The 18,946-nt window shown below is 40.2% G+C and overlaps 1 protein-coding gene across 1 annotated transcript; it reads left to right on the forward strand.

The window, feature by feature from the left end:
* Positions 1-156: 156 nt before the first annotated feature.
* SLC4A1AP (solute carrier family 4 member 1 adaptor protein) lies at positions 157-17,007 on the forward strand. Its single transcript, XM_032185498.1, has 14 exons — positions 157-697; positions 1,139-1,325; positions 2,030-2,152; positions 2,951-3,011; positions 3,872-4,011; positions 4,147-4,307; positions 5,504-5,573; positions 8,822-9,011; positions 9,883-9,994; positions 10,577-10,817; positions 11,607-11,681; positions 12,738-12,808; positions 15,249-15,321; positions 16,569-17,007. The coding sequence occupies exons 1-14, from the start codon at positions 188-190 to the stop codon at positions 16,616-16,618; spliced, it is 2,064 nt and encodes a 687-aa protein (XP_032041389.1). The 5' UTR covers positions 157-187; the 3' UTR covers positions 16,619-17,007.
* The last annotated feature ends 1,939 nt before the right edge of the window (positions 17,008-18,946 follow it).

The following is an 18,946-nucleotide window of genomic DNA, read 5'->3' on the forward strand; positions in this document are numbered from 1 at the left end:
CGGGGGGGAGGAGAGCGCCGGGCTCCGGGCTCCCAGCCCGCAGCGCCGCCGGCCCCCTCCACCCCCGGCTCCCCGCCCCGGGTCCCGTCCCGCTGCCGGGAGCCGAGGCAGCGCCGCAGCCTCCCGGTGGCCGCCTCCCCGCTCCGCCAGGCCGCGGCGGACCCTATTTCGGGAGGGACGCCGTAAAATGGCGGAGCCCGGCGAGACGGAGGCGACCGGCTTCAAGCGGCCGAGCCGCCCGCCGTCAGCCGAACCGGGACCCGGAGCCGGAGCCGGTCCCGGGGCTTGTCCCGGTCCCGGTGCCGGTCCCGCAGCGCCAGCCCCCCGCTACGAGGAGCCGCCGTGGGGCTGCCGCCCTCCAGCCGGCGCCGGCTACGGGCTGGAGGTGCTGAAGGGCGGCGTGGTGCTGGGCTCGGTGCGGCTGGAGGGCGGCAGCTGGTTCCTGGCGGGGCGGCTGCCCGGCTGCGCCCTGGCCCTGGAGCACCCGTCGGTGTCGCGGCACCACGCCGTGCTGCAGTACCGGGGGCCCGGCAGCTCCCCCGAGGGCTCCGCCGCCGCCGGTTTCTACGTCTACGACCTGGGCAGCACCCACGGCACCTTCCTCAACAAGGCGAGGGTGCCGCCGCGCACCTACTGCCGGGTGCGGGTGGGCCACGGGCTCCGCTTCGGCGGCAGCTCCCGCCTCTTCCTGCTGCAGGTGGGCTGGGGGTGCACGGGGGGAGCGCTGGTATTTATTTAATTATGGGGCCTTGTGCCCCAGCTGTGCCCCGAGGGAGGTTTGGGGGAGGGCAGGAGGGCCTTGGGGTGCTCAGTGTGGTAGGGGGGTGAGCTGCGTGCTCCCCGAGTGCTCCGCTGGAAATCTTTGCATTGTGCCCCTTTGGGCTGTATTTGAGCGGCCTGTGGGTATAAAGTAACACTCACTTCTTTCTTTCTCCTCCTCTCGATGTTAAAATTGATATATCTGCATGCAAGCAGATGCATCTTCCGGTTTGAAGAGCAATAGCAAAAGGTTTGAAGAGCGCTTTTTGAAGGGCGCTATAATCTGTAGACATTCTTGTATGTAATGTACATGTCTTGTTGAAATTATCCCCCTTCTCCTTTTTAAAATGCTCCTATAAAGTTACTGTTTGTGACACAGGGACCCGAGGAGGATCAGGAGTCCGAGTCGGAGCTGACCGTGACACAGCTGAAGGCACTGCGCAAGCAGCAGCAAGCAAAACTGGAAAAGACGATGTTGGGAGAGGACTCTGACGAGGAAGGTGACAAAGAGGAGAGAAGAAACGAGAGCAGTCAGAACACAGAAATGAGCTGCTCGTGGGGAATGGGTAAGCACTGATGCACACATCAGCTGATGCTCTTTGGGAGGTTTTTAAGTGAGTTTCAAGGAATACTAGGGTTGATGTACCAGCTGGATGACAATTGTCCAAAACCAGTGGAAGTTCCTGAGTACAAATGCAAAGTCCATTTCCTCTTAAAAAGACAAGTACTGTGAGTAGGCTAAATATACCAGGCAAGAACCTTACTAGAGCTTCTTCTAAAGTCAGGGAAAAAGCGATTTATCTGTACCTTGAAAGGAAAATGAGACTTTAGTTTGGGCTGTGTATTTTGTTCTTGCAGTGATGTTGACACTTTGGCCAGAGAGGTTGAATTTTCTTGCTTGAGACTGCTGTGCAGTGAGGCTGTCCTTACATTTTTAACAGTAATTCCACATCTGAATGAGATAAATTATAATTAACAAGCTTTTCAGTACAAAATGGTTTGTTTGTAAATGAGAATTTATAAGCACATAAACCCCTTGAAGGTGCTGAAACTCTAGTAACATTTCTATGTAAAACTGTATCCTAAAATGGAATAAATAATATCAAAAGTGGGGGGGTGGGGTTTGTTTGGATGCAGAACCAATATTCAAGTTAAGAAAAATAATTTTAGGATGATGTAGTTGGTATTTCTTTCAAACTGACAGTAGTTGAAATACACTGGTGTTCAAATTCTAACATTTCAATATCTTGTTTCCACTTTGTTCTTCCAGGAGAGGATGCTGAGGAGGATGACGCTGAAGAAAACCCTATAGCTATTGATTTTCAGGATGTACAAGATGCCTTCTATATGAAAGACCCTAGAAAGGCCCTACAGGGCTTTTTTGACAGAGAAGGTACTTTTCACTTATAAATTATTTTTGTTTAGCCAAGTTTGGTGTTTGTGCTCATATTTTTCTTTGGAAATTAAAGAGTGAAAGCTAAACTTTTCTGTTTCATTGTGGGTGGGGCTTTTTTGTTTGGTCATTGTTTTTTTGGGAGAAGGGGGTTGTTTTTAAAAACTTGGCTTACCACTGAAGAGCTGAGACTTATTTCCTAACTTCTAAATTGGGAGTTGGAGAGGGCATCTTATGTTCCTCTGTCAAACCACATCCATCTTTTGAAGCTATGTTAAAAAATCTGAAGCCATCAAATTTCAAGCTGTGCTGTTCGGAGATAGCACTGGAAAGTATTAAAAGAAAAAAGCAATAATGAATTAGCCTAAGCTTCCATTAGTTGCTAGCAAAGCTTACCGATTACTCCTATATTTGTTAACATGAAAAATTAACCTTTGTGATAAACAGTATCTGTGAATCCAGATTTCAAACTGTCCTTCCTTCAGTATCATTTACTTTAATGCCTGAAGGTACAAGGTTGTTTTTTTTCTTTAACTGTGTATTCCCGAACAGGTCACTTACAGATCTTTGATCTGAAAAAAACCTTGATTGTGAAAAATAGCTAAATGAGCATAATATGAACCGAAGATCCCATAGCGTAAAAAAAAAAAAAAAAAAAAAGACAAATTCAGTCTTTGATATACTACAAGAACATCATACCTATTTTGTCTAACCCTGATGTTTTTCTCAGCTATAAAGATTGTACCTGTTTATTTCACTTTTGGTAACTACACCAACTTTCTTTCTTTTCCTCTCTAGGAGAAGAGTTAGAATACGAATATGATGACCGTGGGCACAACAGCTGGCTATGCAGGGTCAAGTATGTATACATACATTCATTCACTTCTTTGTGTAGAATCTGGCTTCATTGTATTCACAAACAAAAGCTGAGGGAATCACTTATCTATCATGCTTGCCAAGGAGGCCAGCTGGAATTAGACCAAAGTCCTGATACTGAAGCAGAAGGTCAAGGATCAATGCCTAGTTCAGTGTCTGTACTCCTTTCTGGTCTGCCAGCATTTGGTGCTCCTTAGAGGTGAAAATTGGTAAAGCAAGGAAACGGGTTCTTTCAGTTCCCCATGTTTTCAGAAACACATGAAATTGAAATACAAAAGAAACCAGGAGTCAGTATCTTACAACTCCTAATGGGGAAAAAATTGTTCTACTCTGTACCATCAAAGAACTGAAATTGGTACAAAGCAGTTTTGTGGGTTTTGTTGACCAACTATCATAATTCTTGTATTAGGCTGGAGAAGGTGAGGTAGAATTAAATCAACAGATTAGGTCTCAAATGGATAGGTACAACATGTCATCATTGCTTAAGAAACCTTTCCTTCAGTGTGACATAAAATATTTGTTACTGGTGTTGCATAGATGCAAGGTGATGCTTAAATGGATGCTTAAAAAGATCCATGACTGATGTTTAACCTGTTGTAATCCCAACTGAACAAATGGAAAAATATTTATTGTTTGGGTTAGTGAAATAAAATGCAGAAAGTCTGTGCTCATGTTTGGATTAGTAGGGTGTCAAATGAAATGTAAAAATATTTAACCCCCACAAAAAGAAAGACTAGAGAGAGGTGGAAAGAACAATGTTGACATGACAAATACAGTGTCTGAGTAGCATCCAGGAAAAGCAGTTTGTATTGGAGCTATTCTCTGATCCTGTGAACTGAACAGGTTGCCTGTGGATGATGCATCAGGGAAGCAGCTGGTGGCAGAGGTTCTCCATTCAGGAAAGAAGAAAGAAGCAATGGTACAGTGTGCACTGGAAGCTTGCAGATTATTGGATGCTAGGGGAGTGCTGAGGCAAGAAGCAGGTAAGTAACTGGGTAAATGCTGTGATGGTTCTAAAAGCCCCTTAACTCTAGGGGTTTGAGATTGCTATCATGAACTTGTTTGACTTCTCAGTGTAAGTCACTTTGTTCCTGGCCTTTTCCTTTAACCTTTCCCAGTATCTCGAAAAAGGAAATCAAAGAATTGGGAAGATGAGGACTTCTATGATAGTGATGATGACACCTTCCTTGATCGAACTGGTGCTGTAGAAAAGAAGCGACTGAACAGAATGAAGAAAGCTGGTAAAATAGAAGAAAAACCAGAAACTTATGACTCCCTGGTAAGAAGAATTATGACATGCCAGGCCTATTCTTTCATAAATGTCTTATTACTAAGAAGGAAAGCTTATATATGTGTGTGTGTGTATATATTTTTTTTCCCCAGTTCTTATTTTTGTTGGCCTGAACTCTAGTATCATTTGATACCCTTATCTATTAATTGGACAAGATAAATTGGAATGGGGTTAGATTTGGTGATTGTAGAATCACCAAAGGCTTTTAAAGATTTTGAGAGGGGAAAAAAGGGATATAGAAGAAACCTTAAACTCTTAAACAACAACAGAAAGTGAGAAAGTGATTTGTTACTTCAATTTAATACTTAGTGTACATCACAGAAACATCATTGGTACTGCTACTAACTGACGCATATCTGCTACCTTAAGCAAAAGGGATAACTGTCTGTGGAAAATAAAATACCTTGTTGTCAGGAACTTTCATGGCTTAAGGCCAAGTCAGCCTGCAAAAAAGTAGTTTGCAGCTCCTTGTGGTGTCTCTTCTCTAGTGAACAAGGTTTGGTTTGTGAGGTTCTGTCACTGCATACAAGACTTAATTTGTCATAAACTAGGAGAGGCAAGAGAAATTTGCAACTTTGAATAGAGTTTTTTTACTTTGTTCACGGTATCTATAAATATCTGAAAAAATGGTAATTACAGTGAAAGCATACTGCCTTTCTTTTTTGTCTGTGTAATATTGCCTTCTGCTTGATAGATCACAACAGTGGATGAATGAGAACAGGATACCATAAAATAGCTTTAAAGCACTAAATAATAATTGCAAACTTTCAAGTTCACAGGGCACATACCAAAGAAGGATCTTATTCTGCTTCAAAGAATGAGCAGACTGGACTGACACGAGTATGACAACTAAAAGTCCTACACAGACAGTAGTGTGTGGAGAGGCTAATAGGTGAGAGTAGGAAGGGCTGGAGGATCATGACAGTGGCATAAAAGCATTATGAGAAAGGACTTTCTGAAACACATAAATATGAATACTGTTCAAATAATTTTTGATGCATTGTTTAGGAATAATCTAGACTGTATTTTTTTCATCCCAGAAATTCCCAGTCGGAGATCAGAAATAAAATTAATTTAAAAGAAAAAAAAAAAAGAGAGATAATGTGGTAGGATATTTGAGGAACTTTTAAATGGAGATTTTAAAGAAGATAAAGCATATGCTTAGGAGATCTTTTCTCTCATAGGTTGCAAAGCTAAAGGAATCTGAAAACGAGCTCCTTGAGATAACAGAAAAGCTGAAGGCTTCAGGGAAAGGTAAGATGTGAAGTCTCTGATTATAGTGTTCTCCATTTAAAAAAAAAAAAAAAAAAAAAAAATCTTACGGATATCATAGAATCATGCATCTTACATTCATTTTTTTGTATGTCTGCTTTCCACAAAGAGGTAGGAAGATTTGCAGGTGATTGAGTTATCTGGAGAGGATACTTAATACAGTAATAACTGTATTACAGTACATAACCAGTAGGTTATGTACTGTGTGTGTAGTTATTTGCTAATGAGTGCAGATTTCTCCAAAAGTATCCCACGTCTAAGATAAGGAGGAGAGTGTACAAGCTCCTGGAGCATAACAGGGTGGACATTATTACTGTTTATCTGCCCATAGTAGTGAAACTGACCCAGCTAAAGAACCACATTTTTCCATTCCCTCCAAAACCATCTGTAAGGGAAGAACAAACAACTGGCAGAGGAAAGACAATATCTTTCATTTTACTTCTCTCGTTGAAAATACACCTTGAAAAGGTAGGGAAAGAGAAATACAGAGTTAGAGTAGTGGATGCGTAGCTCACATGTTCAGTAAGCTTTCTAGCTTATGAAAGAGCCATTCGGGTTTCTAGGATTGTCTGTGCATGAAGGCAGAGCCTTTCCAGAAAGTGGGGAATGTGCCTGCTAGTAACTTGGATTTAAAAACACACTACATGAGGTGCGTTTTGCTTTAAATTACTGATGATATCTTGTGGAAGGAAGGCATGAAGGAAATGTAGGTAGGTTGGTTCATCATACAAAACGCTTTCTAACAAAGTTGCCTTTAGTAAAGGCTATAATGTCAGTTTGTCAGAGCTTCTTCAAGAAACCTAGCAGCAGTCTGACAGCAGTGCTATCTTTTCTGAATTATATGGGCACATTTCTTTCTTATTCAATGCTCCACCCAAACTCATTTGTATGAGCATCTTTCGTGGCGATTGATTCTACCAGATCACTGTTGAGAAAACCTTATTGTTCCAGTGAGCATTCTGACCGATGGGTCAGTTCAGTGTCTTTGAAGTAATTGTTTTCAGCATGACTTTACTGATAAGTAGCTCTTGATCAACTAGTAGGAGAAGCTAATGCTTTATATTGCCTATGACAGGCAATACCAAGCACTTACGTGTCATGAAGCCTTTGTTTCTTCCATTACTTTTTCTCAACAAGAATGATCGTAATAGAAACTAGAAGAACCAAGAATCAGTTCATTTGTAGACTCCTACTAACACCATATAATTCTGATATGTTATCGTGTCTTGGTAAATTGTAACTGGTTACAGAACTAGTTCAGAGACTTAGAAAAAGTGAAATCTCATCAGTTAACTACCAGGCCCAACAGCCTGCAAGGTATTGCAATGCAGAGTGATTCAGTTTTGGATGCAGATTTCCTAAAACTAGACCAGGATAAAACATAGCAAATATTCTGTCATCGGTTTGTGTGCGTGTGTTCTAGTTACTTGTGTTTTCTCAGATGTAATCATAGATGAGGAATACAAGTATAAGCCAGGAGTGTGCGTATTGATCATGGGTGACTCTTATTACTCTCTTGAGCTGTCTGGCAAAGTTGCAGCATTCCATACAGTTCTGAAACCTTCACGCACTTTGGCTTGCTCTAAATGATCATTTGTAGCCTAGGGGTGAGAGTGTAGTGAGACCAGTGAGTGAATGACAGGCTAAATTGCAACACCTCTTACCAAGCACTTGGAAAGATTAAGTGGTTTTTGAAAAGATCTCAGTGAAAGTTCATAAATTGTTCTTCAGAACTAACTACTGATGGACTGACTTGGTGTCTCTCAGTTACTGATGTAACTGAATGAAAATCAGACACACAAAGCTCTTCAGTCTCATTTTTGGTTGCCTGTTCAAAAGAAAATTGGTAAGTTTTTGGTGCAGTAAAAGCTCTATAGCTTTCCCTGCCTCCCATGACAGCTCCTCTCGATTCTAGGCTGTGAGGTGATTCAGGCTGTTTATTAACAAGGCCTTCTCATTGATCATTTTTGTCTAAGCTCAAAACAGTTAGGAAAAAGAAGAGTATTTCTGTCTGAATTTCTTTTATAATACATTTCATTCTTATTTATATTTGGTTGGAGGTGGATGCTCTTATCTCTCTGAGCTTTTTAATCCTGTATGTCTTCAGTTATTGTTTCAGCTTTCATATGTTTGTAAAAACTGCATTTTGTCTCTAGATCAGAAATATCCTTTTCAGTTGAGTACATTTGAAAATTTTAGTCTTTTTATACTTTTGTGTAAATATTAAATGTTATGTAAAACCGCTCAAATGTATACTCCTAACAATAATGTAAACTGAATTAAAAATAACTCATTGGTCACAGAATTATCCTTGTGCATATATTAAAGCCACAGATAAATACCAGATTTGCCAACTTTATATAACAATAAAAGGCAGAAAACTGCCTGTCAAAAAACTCGATGTAATCCTAACAACGTTTTCCTTTGTCTCGAAGTTACTTTTGAGCAAAATATAAAAATTCCTTTCTCAGGCTTGAACAGCGCTTCAGGAGTTTTCCTGTTCTTTTGTTCATTTGCTAAATCCATATGTTAGAATTGTGTATTTATTTTTCTTTGTTGTTTGAGTTTTTCCTCCCAGTTTTATTTTAATTAGTTAAATATGTAGAGAAATATTTTTGTTTGAAGTCAGGTGGAGTAGAAGGACTGTCTTTTTGTTTTTCTCAAGTACAAAGCAGTGTTTTCCTGTTAGAAAATCAAACCAAAACAAAGATAAATTTTATGTGATTGTCTTAACATATACAATTTATTCTCATATGCACTCAGTCATTCAGGAGTGGGAGACAGCATCATGTGTCAGTTAATTCATTTTTAGGTTTGCAAACATTATTACATAAACATCCTGGGAAAGTCAAAATGGGATTTCCCATGTGGTGTTGTAGGATTCCTTGTAGCCATGTTTATTTTAGTCTGTGACTATAAAAAGGACCCAAAAGCCACTTTTTGTTTTTTTTTAGGGACAGCAGATCTTGATTTGAGATGAGCAACCTAGAATGCAGAGAGACTTGCTCATAAAGAAACATTCAATTTTGAGAGGCTTTTTCATCTGAGTGGATTAAGATTTACTGCTGGGCTTTGTTAAGAGAAAAGCTTTCATCTTTCTAGGGCTATCAACCTCCATTATTTCACCATTCAAAAAAATCTCACAGAGAGGATAGTCATTCATATATTCTTTATTCTCTAAAGGTAGGACTTGAGCATAACAATATGTATCTTATCGTTATCTTGCCTAGCCCAGTCCCAGCCAGCAGCTCAAGATTCCTTGGATGAATTCATGACCGAAATAAAGTCAGGGTGCACCTTAGACAGCGTGACTCGAAAGAAACTTCACTTGCGATCGTTTGAACTGAGGAAAGAGCAGCAGAGATTGAAAGGGTTAATAAAGCTTGTCAAGCCTACAGAATTACCTGAGCTGAAGCCCCCGTAAGTCTTGGCTAAAGTCTGTTGTGTTTTTTTCGTTTGTTTGTTTTGTTTGTTTTGTTTTGTTGTTGTTTTTTTTTAATTACTTCCACTGTTGTTACTTCTCATAGGCAATCTTGCACCCCAAGTAAGTAGACAGTTTTACAAATGCAAAGGCAGCAAAACTTCCTGGTTCATCTCTCCAGCAAGCTTCTGTGCCTTCTGGCCACTGCTGCCTCTGGGGTTGAGGCAGATGCACAGCAACAGCGGAGTAAATTGAACCTACACTGGGACAGGGAGCAGGAAGGGGCTGGAAACATGGTGTCAGCATTTATTTTTTTCTACAACCTCCATCCAAAAGGAACTGAAGAGTTTTACAGTACTTTGTATAATATGAAAATCACTTTGTGAAATGTACCCAGAAGTCAAGTGCAGTGGCTGTTCAGCCACTGCCTAGCAATGCTGCTGCAATTCAAGAGGGTGTGTGCTGGGTTCGTCGTTTACTAGTGGCAACTTGATTAGAGGTTTAATTACTTAATTTACTTAAATTGAGGTTTGGCCTCTGAGTGTGTTTATATATTTACAGATATATTATGCATATATGTAAGTGCATTTGAATTTGAGTGAGTCTGATAGGTTTGTTTTCTGGTTGGTTTTTGTTTTTTTTTTTGCTTTTTGCTTTTTCTTTCTGTTATGGCAAGTGTCTGACTCCTGCAGCATGCACGTAGTACGGAAGAGTCATATCCTGAAACGTCCTCCTTGGATGCTGCAAGTCTGAAAGAAATAGAAGGACTTTTATATATTCACTTCTGTTTTGCAGGGGGTTTGCATATGTATATATAAGACTTGTTTGGTTCTTTAAATACTGTTTTTCTTTGTAACTATTTTTTATTAGGAGTGGGAGTCACAGTCTGGAAGCAGACAGCAAACCTAAAAAGATTGCCCTGCCTCTCTTCGGTGCAATGAAAGGAGGGAGTAAATTCAAGCTGAAAACTGGAAGCCTAGGGGTAAGTGCTGCAAGTCAGATGCTTGTTCTTAGATATCTGAGGCTGTGGAGCCTACAGGTGGCAACCGTGTCATCTCGCACGGAGGAGCAAGCCTGCAGGAGTGGAAGAGTGCACAGGGCAGCAAGCAGTGCCTGCCAGATGTTGTTTGCTGCCAGCAGTAGCCATTCTGTGCCCTCATGCAATCAATCTTCTGGGGCACAGCTGCAGTTAAAAGGCATTGATCCAAGTAGAGGCAGTCTGGAGACATCAGGCTGAATGACTGCTATACATCAGCAGCTAGTCCTTTTCTTTCTTTTGTTTTTCTTGATCTTTTAGCTAAGATCGTATCCAAGATTGATTCAGCTCCCAGTGTCCCTTTTATGAAAAGACTGCACTCTTGCCTGTGGGCTGAACATCTTTTTTTTCCCCCTTCCATCTCTACCAAAAACACTTTCCTTAAAACCTAACTATTCTTCATCCTGTGAGTGTTTCCCTACCAGCTATCTCTGTGACCGAAACACGCGTGTTTGCTCCTGTAATGAATCTCTGTGACATCTACTTCCATGTTGTTCTGGCACTGATGCACAAGTCTTTGTCCTGCAGAAATTGCCTGATAAGCGTCCAGTTATCCCTGAAAACTTGTTAAAAATGAAAGACGATGGACCAGAGGAAGAGGAGGAGGAAGAAGAGGAAGAAATGGAGGAGGAGCAGGAAGTAGATGCAGTAAACAGCAGAGCATCAGATGTGGAAATGAAAATAACAACAGAGGAAGAAACAGGAGAAGAAATTTATGATCCCAGTGGTTCTACTCGCAATAATGAGAAGCTAGAATCCCTTCAGGATGGTAAGCATGGATTTTGATTTTTCTAGTAGTAAGGCTGAGTCTATAAGTACTTTTTTTTTCTTCCTGAGCCATGTGAATCTGCTATGGTTTGTGTCACAGGTTTTCCAGCAGTGTATAGCGTTTCCATAAATTTTTGCCATGAACCCGGTGTCTAGGTGAAAACAGATGAGGAACAGGTGAAAGTTATACCTGTTTCAGGTTGGGACTCTACTCGGCAGTCATATTTTCTTGCTTTCGGTAAAACAGAAGTAAGTCTCCTGGACTCAAGAAAGGCCCTATTTTGATAGGCCCTGATTTCTTTAGATTGAAAGTCCATGTAATAATAACCACAATGTGTTGTTGGCAGGGAGAGTGACTTAACATGAAAACAAATACCTCAGTAAAGCTTCAGACCAGCTAGTGAGGAGGAAAAATAATTCTAAAAATAGGAAAGAAGAAGTATCTTCTTTGCATCTGTATGGTTTATCTGTAACCCATCCTTTCATATATTAACTTCATGCATTTATAAAATCTTATTAATAATGTTTATCCGTAAATAGTTTGTTTGACAGAAACCTAATTCCATATTCTTGTCTTAATGCTGAACAGGTTGTTCTTGAAAAGTGTATTTTAACTGGTCATAAATTTTCCTTTAATACTCTATTGTGATAGACTTGAATGAAATAATTTGGAGAACTTCTAAGGGAAGAATTCTTCCTGAAACAAATGTAACTAAGAGTTCCCTTCAAATTTTTTTCTGCTCTTCAAAGTTAGTGCAGAGCATTCACCTAACATTTTTTTTTTTTACAGGGGTTAATATTCTGCCTGAGCCAAAGATATTAAGAAATAAATCTCAGATGGGACCCTCGCTAGAGAAATCTCAAGGTGAGCTGTACAGTTTGGAGACTATAGTACAGTAGCATGTGGATTCAGAAACTGCCTAAAGGAGTTACTGCTTTTTTGTCAGTAGAAAGAGACTAAGCCTAACTGCAGAGTCTAAAGAATCTAGAATTCAAATGAAGAATTGTTTTGTTTGGGCAGTGCTAAATATATGGCAAAAACAAGCAATTTCAGCTGTTTCAGATCTCCCTGCTTTTTGTCACTAATTGTGGAAAGATTCTTTTTTTTTGTTTTGTTTTTGTTTTAAATAAATGTGCAGAATAAAAGTTGTTCTAATTTAGGAGCATAAACATAATGCTTCTTTCCCCTTATTCTCCTGCAGTACTAGCTCATGTCACTTTGTAAAAGGAAAGTTCTGTACTTCTGTAGTGTTAATTAGTACATAATGTTAGCTAGCACTCTTAATGACCCAGATGACCCCTCTGCTCGTGTGCACACACACACAATTCTCAAAATGTAGACAGTGTATGGTGCAATGAACATCTGGAGGAGATCTGTATGAATTTTCTTTTTTCCTAAGTTAGAGCCTTAAGAGTATGTTTTCCTGTCCTCATGATAATAACCATGGACTTAACTCAAAAAAGTCAATATTTCATAGATTAAGCGGCAGAAAAGCCAGGCATACTTCTGTCTTTGCCTTCCCCTCACATATGTTACTGTAAAATGATTTTTTTTTAAGGTTGTTGACTCTGCATTTTCTACAGTTTATGTCTAAATCAGTCACCGTAGTGATTACAGATATCGAGTTTCTCATAGAAAATCAACATCTGCCATTAACTAAAAGGATTTTGCAGAATGCCAAATAGAGGACCTCATTAAACTGCATTCAGTTTGGGGACTGTGAGTGTATTAAGAGTGAGTTAATAGATCTATGGAAAAAAAAGATGCTCAGCAGCCATAAATATGAATGGTTTTGCAGTGAGTTGTCTTCGATTTCCTTTTGGAAGTATCCATCCTTATGTGAGTTTTCTATAAGCTTATTTGTGATAGAATTGGTCATTTTATGATGTGTCATAAAACTTTTTTTTTTTTTTTTGTCAGCATCTGAGGCATTGTGCAAGAAGCCTGAAGAGACATCTGAGAAAGCTAAGAAAACAAATAGCTCAAGCAAGGTTAGTTACAATACTATGACTCCTACAGCCTAAGAATTTCAAGGAATCTTTTAGTCGGCTCCTTAGTAGTGAAATAGTAACAACTGGATTGAGTGTGCCTTTGGTGATGGTAGTGCTTTTCTGCTGAGTGATTCCCAAATGTAGAACTGCACACTACCATTGGACACAGCTTCTGGAGTCTCCAGTGAGAACGCAGAGCATTTCAAGCATGAGAGAGGGGTTCTGTGAAGCTGTAGTAAATAAAAAAGGTTCTCAATTGAAACACAGAATTATTTTTCCAGCTATTCACTTGGCAAAGCTGAAGTTCAGCTGTTGTGAATTGCGTCTTCTCCTGTAGCACAAGTGTTGTAGAACACTGGTGCTCTTCTGGGCTTTCAAAGTGACTTTGCAAAACTTTCATGGAGAGTAGTTTGGGATGCATGTATTGGCTGACACAGAACATGCTGGACTAAAACTGTAGTTTTCATCCTTCTCTGTAAGATATGGTAAAAGAAATATCTAATAAGACTATTGTATTTTGCAACCCAGTTATTATTGAATTTGAGTGTACGTGATGTGCTTCCCATTCATAAGATTTGTAGTAAAATGCAAAGTATATGAGCCTTCCACATTTTGGGACACAGGTAGTTGTTGCATTGCTGGAATTGGGAAGAAACTTCTCTGATGGCATGCTCTTAGCCTGGTGTTTACTGCGGGGCTCTTCCCTTCAGAATGCATCTCACCATAATGCCAGCTGCCATCAAAGAAGATTACTGTAGTTGATGGGCCATGAGTTCTGAATATTAGGACATTTTTTTGTGGTGACCATTGAATTTTAGTCCTGCTCCACCTGCTTAGAGAAACTTAACTCCCTGAAGCATGTGTGTGCTAGCTGCTGCTGCTCTTGCTGCTTTTGGCAGAGGACCCAAGGACTGGGTAGGCACAGCCTCTAGTATTATTCTTTGTTGCTGGCCTAAAGTACGTTGATAAAGAAAGCAAGAGTAAATTTACTCTGTTAGAGCCCAACGTATACCCTTTCTATGAGAAGCTGCCTTGTTCTCCTGCATTCACACTGAGGCAGTCAAGTCAGCACCTCCCATCAGCACAGAGTTCACTCTAACACTGAGCATTCCCCAAATACCAGATGGCTTAGCTGTGTTCTCTCTCCCATTACAAATCACTTTTTCCACATGCCCTGTCTGCCATTGGGCTCATTTTCTTGCATGGAAAGTATCAAGTGGAATTCTCCTTATGTTTTTTTCTCTTTTCATGTTTGAGGAATAACTTTGAATAATGCAAAACTGGAAAAAATCTATTTTTTAAGTGGCTGTTCACAAGTCATACTTAAAAACTGTTCAACTCCACAGTCTAATGTTTTTCAAAACATTAGTGATACAAACGAACTCTTTTAGAGGTTAATTTGGAGAAGGGAAATTGTTTTTCTGTTACTTCGTTTGTTTTGATTTTTGAGGGAATGAAAAATTGCTTCAACTGCATAACTTAGGACTGTGTGATGATATTACAGAGTGATGCAAATCAGTGCTGAGTAACACGGGCACATTTTGAGCTCATAAAACATCAAAAAACTGTAGAGTGAGACTTTTTTTGTTAGCTGCCTGCAGTAGTTGAAAACAAAAGTTGAGAAAATGATGCCAATGTGGCAAAACTTAAAAAGCTGGGGATAAAGAGACATTGCTGTGTCAACATTTGAATTGCAAGTGACCTGTTTCTGTTTGCTTTAAACATTTCAGTGATGCCAGTGAGACCTGAATAAAATGGGTTTTCTTGTCTTTTGAAAAGCTAAGTTACCCTTATACAACATAGCTGAACTTTTATATACTTTATATACTTTCAAAAGTCACCTTAAACCTAAAGTTTTCAGTGGGATTGTGCTTTGAAATCACTAAAGCACTTCTTAAAAATCCTACTCTAAAGCTTTTCACTGTGTAAAGAAACTCAGTGTCAAATGACAGTAACAAACATTAGGATGAGGCAATTAAAATGTTCAGAACTGGAGTTGTGGAAAGCAGTGGGAGAGATTTCTTTGAAACCGAAAGTTGTCATATGCACTTCTGTTAGTGCTTCAGTAAAGCTGTAGAGTTTTGCACTACATTTATCTCCCCTCACTAGTCTGCCCAGATCCGCTCTCTGAAGACCATGGATGACCTGATTTGGTGTTGGCAATGGACCTATTTTGAGATGGAGTTTGGACTCGTTGATCTTCAGAGGTCCTTTCTAACCAGTGTTTCTATGGTTCTGTGACTATACTGCAAATAAATTGGATCAATTTGAGAGTTTACTATATTTTTTTCTTTCCTCTAAACTATATTTTTTTGTCCATGGCCGTGTAAAAATAACCCCCACTACTCAGTATTTGTCTTTTGAATAATTGAGAGACTTAGTGGCTGTGACACATTGCTGAAAGGGTGCAGCACCTTAAAAATCTTTTCTCCTTTTGCAGGTCCAACCACCTTTTTTTTCTTCACATTACCCAGATGATGACCCAGACTACTGCATGTGGGTTCCTCCTGCAGGTATTGACCATTTCTTTGGGTTTTATTCCTATAACTCAAGAATATACCTAACAAGTAGTCAGGGTGTCCTTGTAATGCATTGAGGGGGAAAAAGTAATGTGGGAATACTTATTGAGAACCTGATGTTTTTTGGCATGTTATGCCCCATATTTACTTCTTGTATCTCCATGCAATGCTTGTTGTGAAATGCTGACCTTATCTGTAGCAGCTTCATCTCAGTGGGCAGATGCACCTGAAGTTTGTCTTTCATTTCTGTAACATTTGAGACCTAACTCCATTCACGTATAGTGATACAGGTATCTAGTTAGAAGAAAAGCTCGAAGCTTCACCAAGGATAAATGCCCCAGCGATATTAGTATTCTCAATCTTCATAGAAGCCTGTGACATATGAAAATCCTCTGCAGCTTTTTGCAATACAGACTTTGGGTCGTACTTTGAAGAAAAGTCTTGCTAACTCTGAAGATGCTGAATAATTGATACACACATTTAGTACATGTTAAAATTGAACTTTTTTGATTTTAGTTCTAGAGTGTTTTTAGTTAAGTGGGGTCACTCTTAAAGAATGTATCGAATTTCCAGTGGCTCCAAAACTGGAAATTTATTTTCTTGCATTTAAGTTTTCATCGTAAGATCAAAGCTTAGTTTTCATTTGGTAGATTCATCATTATAATTTTTGCTGAAGCTGTTGCAACTTGATAATGTGGGCAGGCTCTAAAGGAAGTAAAAAAAAATGAGAATAAATTTCACTGAATTAAAACTATAACCTGGTGAAGCCTTCCTGGCGTGTGAATCAGCTGGAGCAAAATGCCTGTTTCAGTAACCAACCCAGAGGTCTGATTTAGGGTAGCCAAGCGAGTTGCGTCCATTAGAGGGAGCTCCTTTTCCTGTCTCTACCTGCTAATAACCAGATTTATCTTCTAAGTTGGCATAAAAAGTACACCAGGAAAAAAATAATAAAATAAAGCATGAATAGATGATGTAATCTTGACACTGTTAGTAATGTTAAGGAATTATAAATAAAAAGACAATTTGGACTGTAATATCCTGTCTGGGTTTATGCCTATCTGACAGGTGCTGCTTAGAGACTATTTAATACTTGTCCTGTAAACTTGTATTGGACTAATTTTTGGTGTGTTTTTTTGTTCATTGTTGGTTGGTTGTGGGGTTCTTATGTTGTTTTCTTTGTTTATTTGTTTTTAAATTCATTTGCTTTTTCTTTAAAGTAACTTTTTATCTTTGTCCATTAGGTCAGAGCGGTGATGGCAAGACTCACCTCAATGAAAAGTATGGCTACTAAGCTTCAAGCTCCAGAAAGCAGATCTGAGGTTTGAAGGACTGCTCTGCTTTGGACTCTTTATTGAGTCCACTCGTTACTGAGGGATAAAAGAGATGTTTTTTTCAGACCTTATTCCAGCCATGCTGGCTGTTAGCCATCCCTGTGTGTCCTCTGTTGCTTGTGTTCCAAATACTTTTTTAAAGATTCCTGAGCCCACGCATTCTTCTGTCTCTTTCTTCTGCTATCAGCCTTGTTCTTTTTGTTTAGTGTGAAACCACAGACTTGTTTATCCTTTTGTAAATAAAAATATAAAAAATATTTTAAGTATATTAAAAAGAAGCAACTCCATGCTTACAGGACCGATAAATTTAATTCATGTTGGTTTTAGGCAATTAAAATGAGACACACTACCATTTTGCTTCTGTTGCTGCTATTTGAAAATATTATCAGGGCAAATGGAATCTGAAACACATTTTTCGTTGGGGGGGGGAGGAAGAGCACAGAGACTTCTACTTTAAGAAAAAAAGTGTTTCAGTCCTCCCCGACACAGGTTTTTGAATACAGTTGCTGAATGCTTGATAGGAAGGGGACTAGGAGGAAGGAGAACACTGTTATAAAGGTGTAGAAGCACAGAAGAACTGCAGAGTATGGCACTGCCCATCTCAAATTAGAGGATAACAGAAGAAACGATGAAAGGATAACCTGCAAAAGGCTGCTTATATTGTAGCCTGTTCTTTACCTCTCACAGCCCATGAACAAAGAGCCACTTTCATGCAATTTCAGCACTTTATAAAGAATGTAGGTTTGTAACTCTGAATAACTAACTCTTAGGCACCAAAGCATATTAGAGGCAAGAATAAAGCAATGTTCAAAGTGGGAGTATGCACCTTATCAAAGGATGACAAAAGACAGCCCATTCCGACTGGCTGCCCATTTTCTTTGGAGCAGGAGATACTAATATATAACAATAGATGTTTTTCTCTCTTGTGTATATGAATATAGGTATCTGAAGGAGGGTACAAATATATATATTATGCATGGATTCACTTCTGATGTGTACTTGTGTACATATTGCTTACATTTAGAAAAAAGCACACGATTTAAATGTGTGGGTATAAACTGGATTAGCACTTTAGTACGAGTTCAAGAAATGGATAAAGTTTACAGGTGAATGGAGGTACTTGAATGAAGTCAGAGGGCAGGATCTGGTGCCCTGCTTGCTGGGACTAGAGAACAGGCCCAGCTTGGGGTGCCAGGAGGCTGAGCGTGCCCCAGGGCTGTGGGCTGCTGCCAGGAGGCCACCATGGGGCTGCTGGTCCCCTGGGGCACTGCTGGTCCGTCCCTTGGGCACTGCTGGGCCTGGCTGTCCATGCCCAGCCACCCCTGGGCCCTCCCCTGCTCTGCCTAGGGATCCATTCCAGCCCAGTGCTGCCCCTGAGCAAAAGCAGTAGAGGAAGCGGTTTTGGTCTCATCATGGACCATAGACCACATTCTGCACCTTCTGACAGGCCTGGTTTCTCTCACCTGCTTTCCTTGTTCCTGATGATAGAGCTGCTCTGCTATGCACTTTTTAGGGTTGTTGCAATCTCGATTTAGGCTGTAATCTCAGCAGACCTTCAATTCAGAGCCTAGTTCAATTCCAGGTGTTCACAAGGGCTCTTCATTTTAATCACTGTGGATGCAGAGGGCCTGCACAGGTGCGGGACAGGAGAAACAACAGTTCACTACTTATCCTCTTGGGAAACAGAAAAAAGAGAGCCCACCATGTGGGTACACCCTTACTGCAAAATAGGCAGCCAGCAGGTCAAGTCTCAAAACAATGATTTCTGGGTTCCCTAGAGGGTGTTAGTTTTGCTTATGAAAGGATAGAAACTAGCAAAATCATAGCATGCACAAAGCTGTATCTTTTCATTGGGAGGCTGCTTAGTAGTACAGACAAATTGCATTTGCCCTGCTGCCAACAAGCACGTCTCTGGGGATCAAGGCCTGGGCAGTTGGTGCTGGCTAAGCCCATGAGTTCCCCATCTGTTTCTTTTCATAGCAGCTCGCTTGTGCTCCCATACAGATCTGATGCTAAAACCCGCTCTCTGTCGGTGGTCCATCTTTTGTTGCATTTTGTATTACAAATACCCAAAGGTGGTCCCCACAGGATGGTTCCAGTAAATGCCATGGTAGCTGTATTAGCTGTGGAAAAATCACCCATTCGAAAGCTATTGGCACCCCGTCAGTGATCGTCTTGCCATTCAGAAATCAGGTTTGTACTTGATACCCACCACCATGTAACAGGACAAATCTGAATATTTTCCCTTTTCAGCCAGGTACATACATCACTGAATAGGGGAGATTGAA

This window comes from Aythya fuligula, chromosome 3 (assembly GCF_009819795.1).
Source record: "Aythya fuligula isolate bAytFul2 chromosome 3, bAytFul2.pri, whole genome shotgun sequence".
In the NCBI taxonomy this organism is placed as follows: Eukaryota; Metazoa; Chordata; class Aves; order Anseriformes; family Anatidae; genus Aythya; species Aythya fuligula.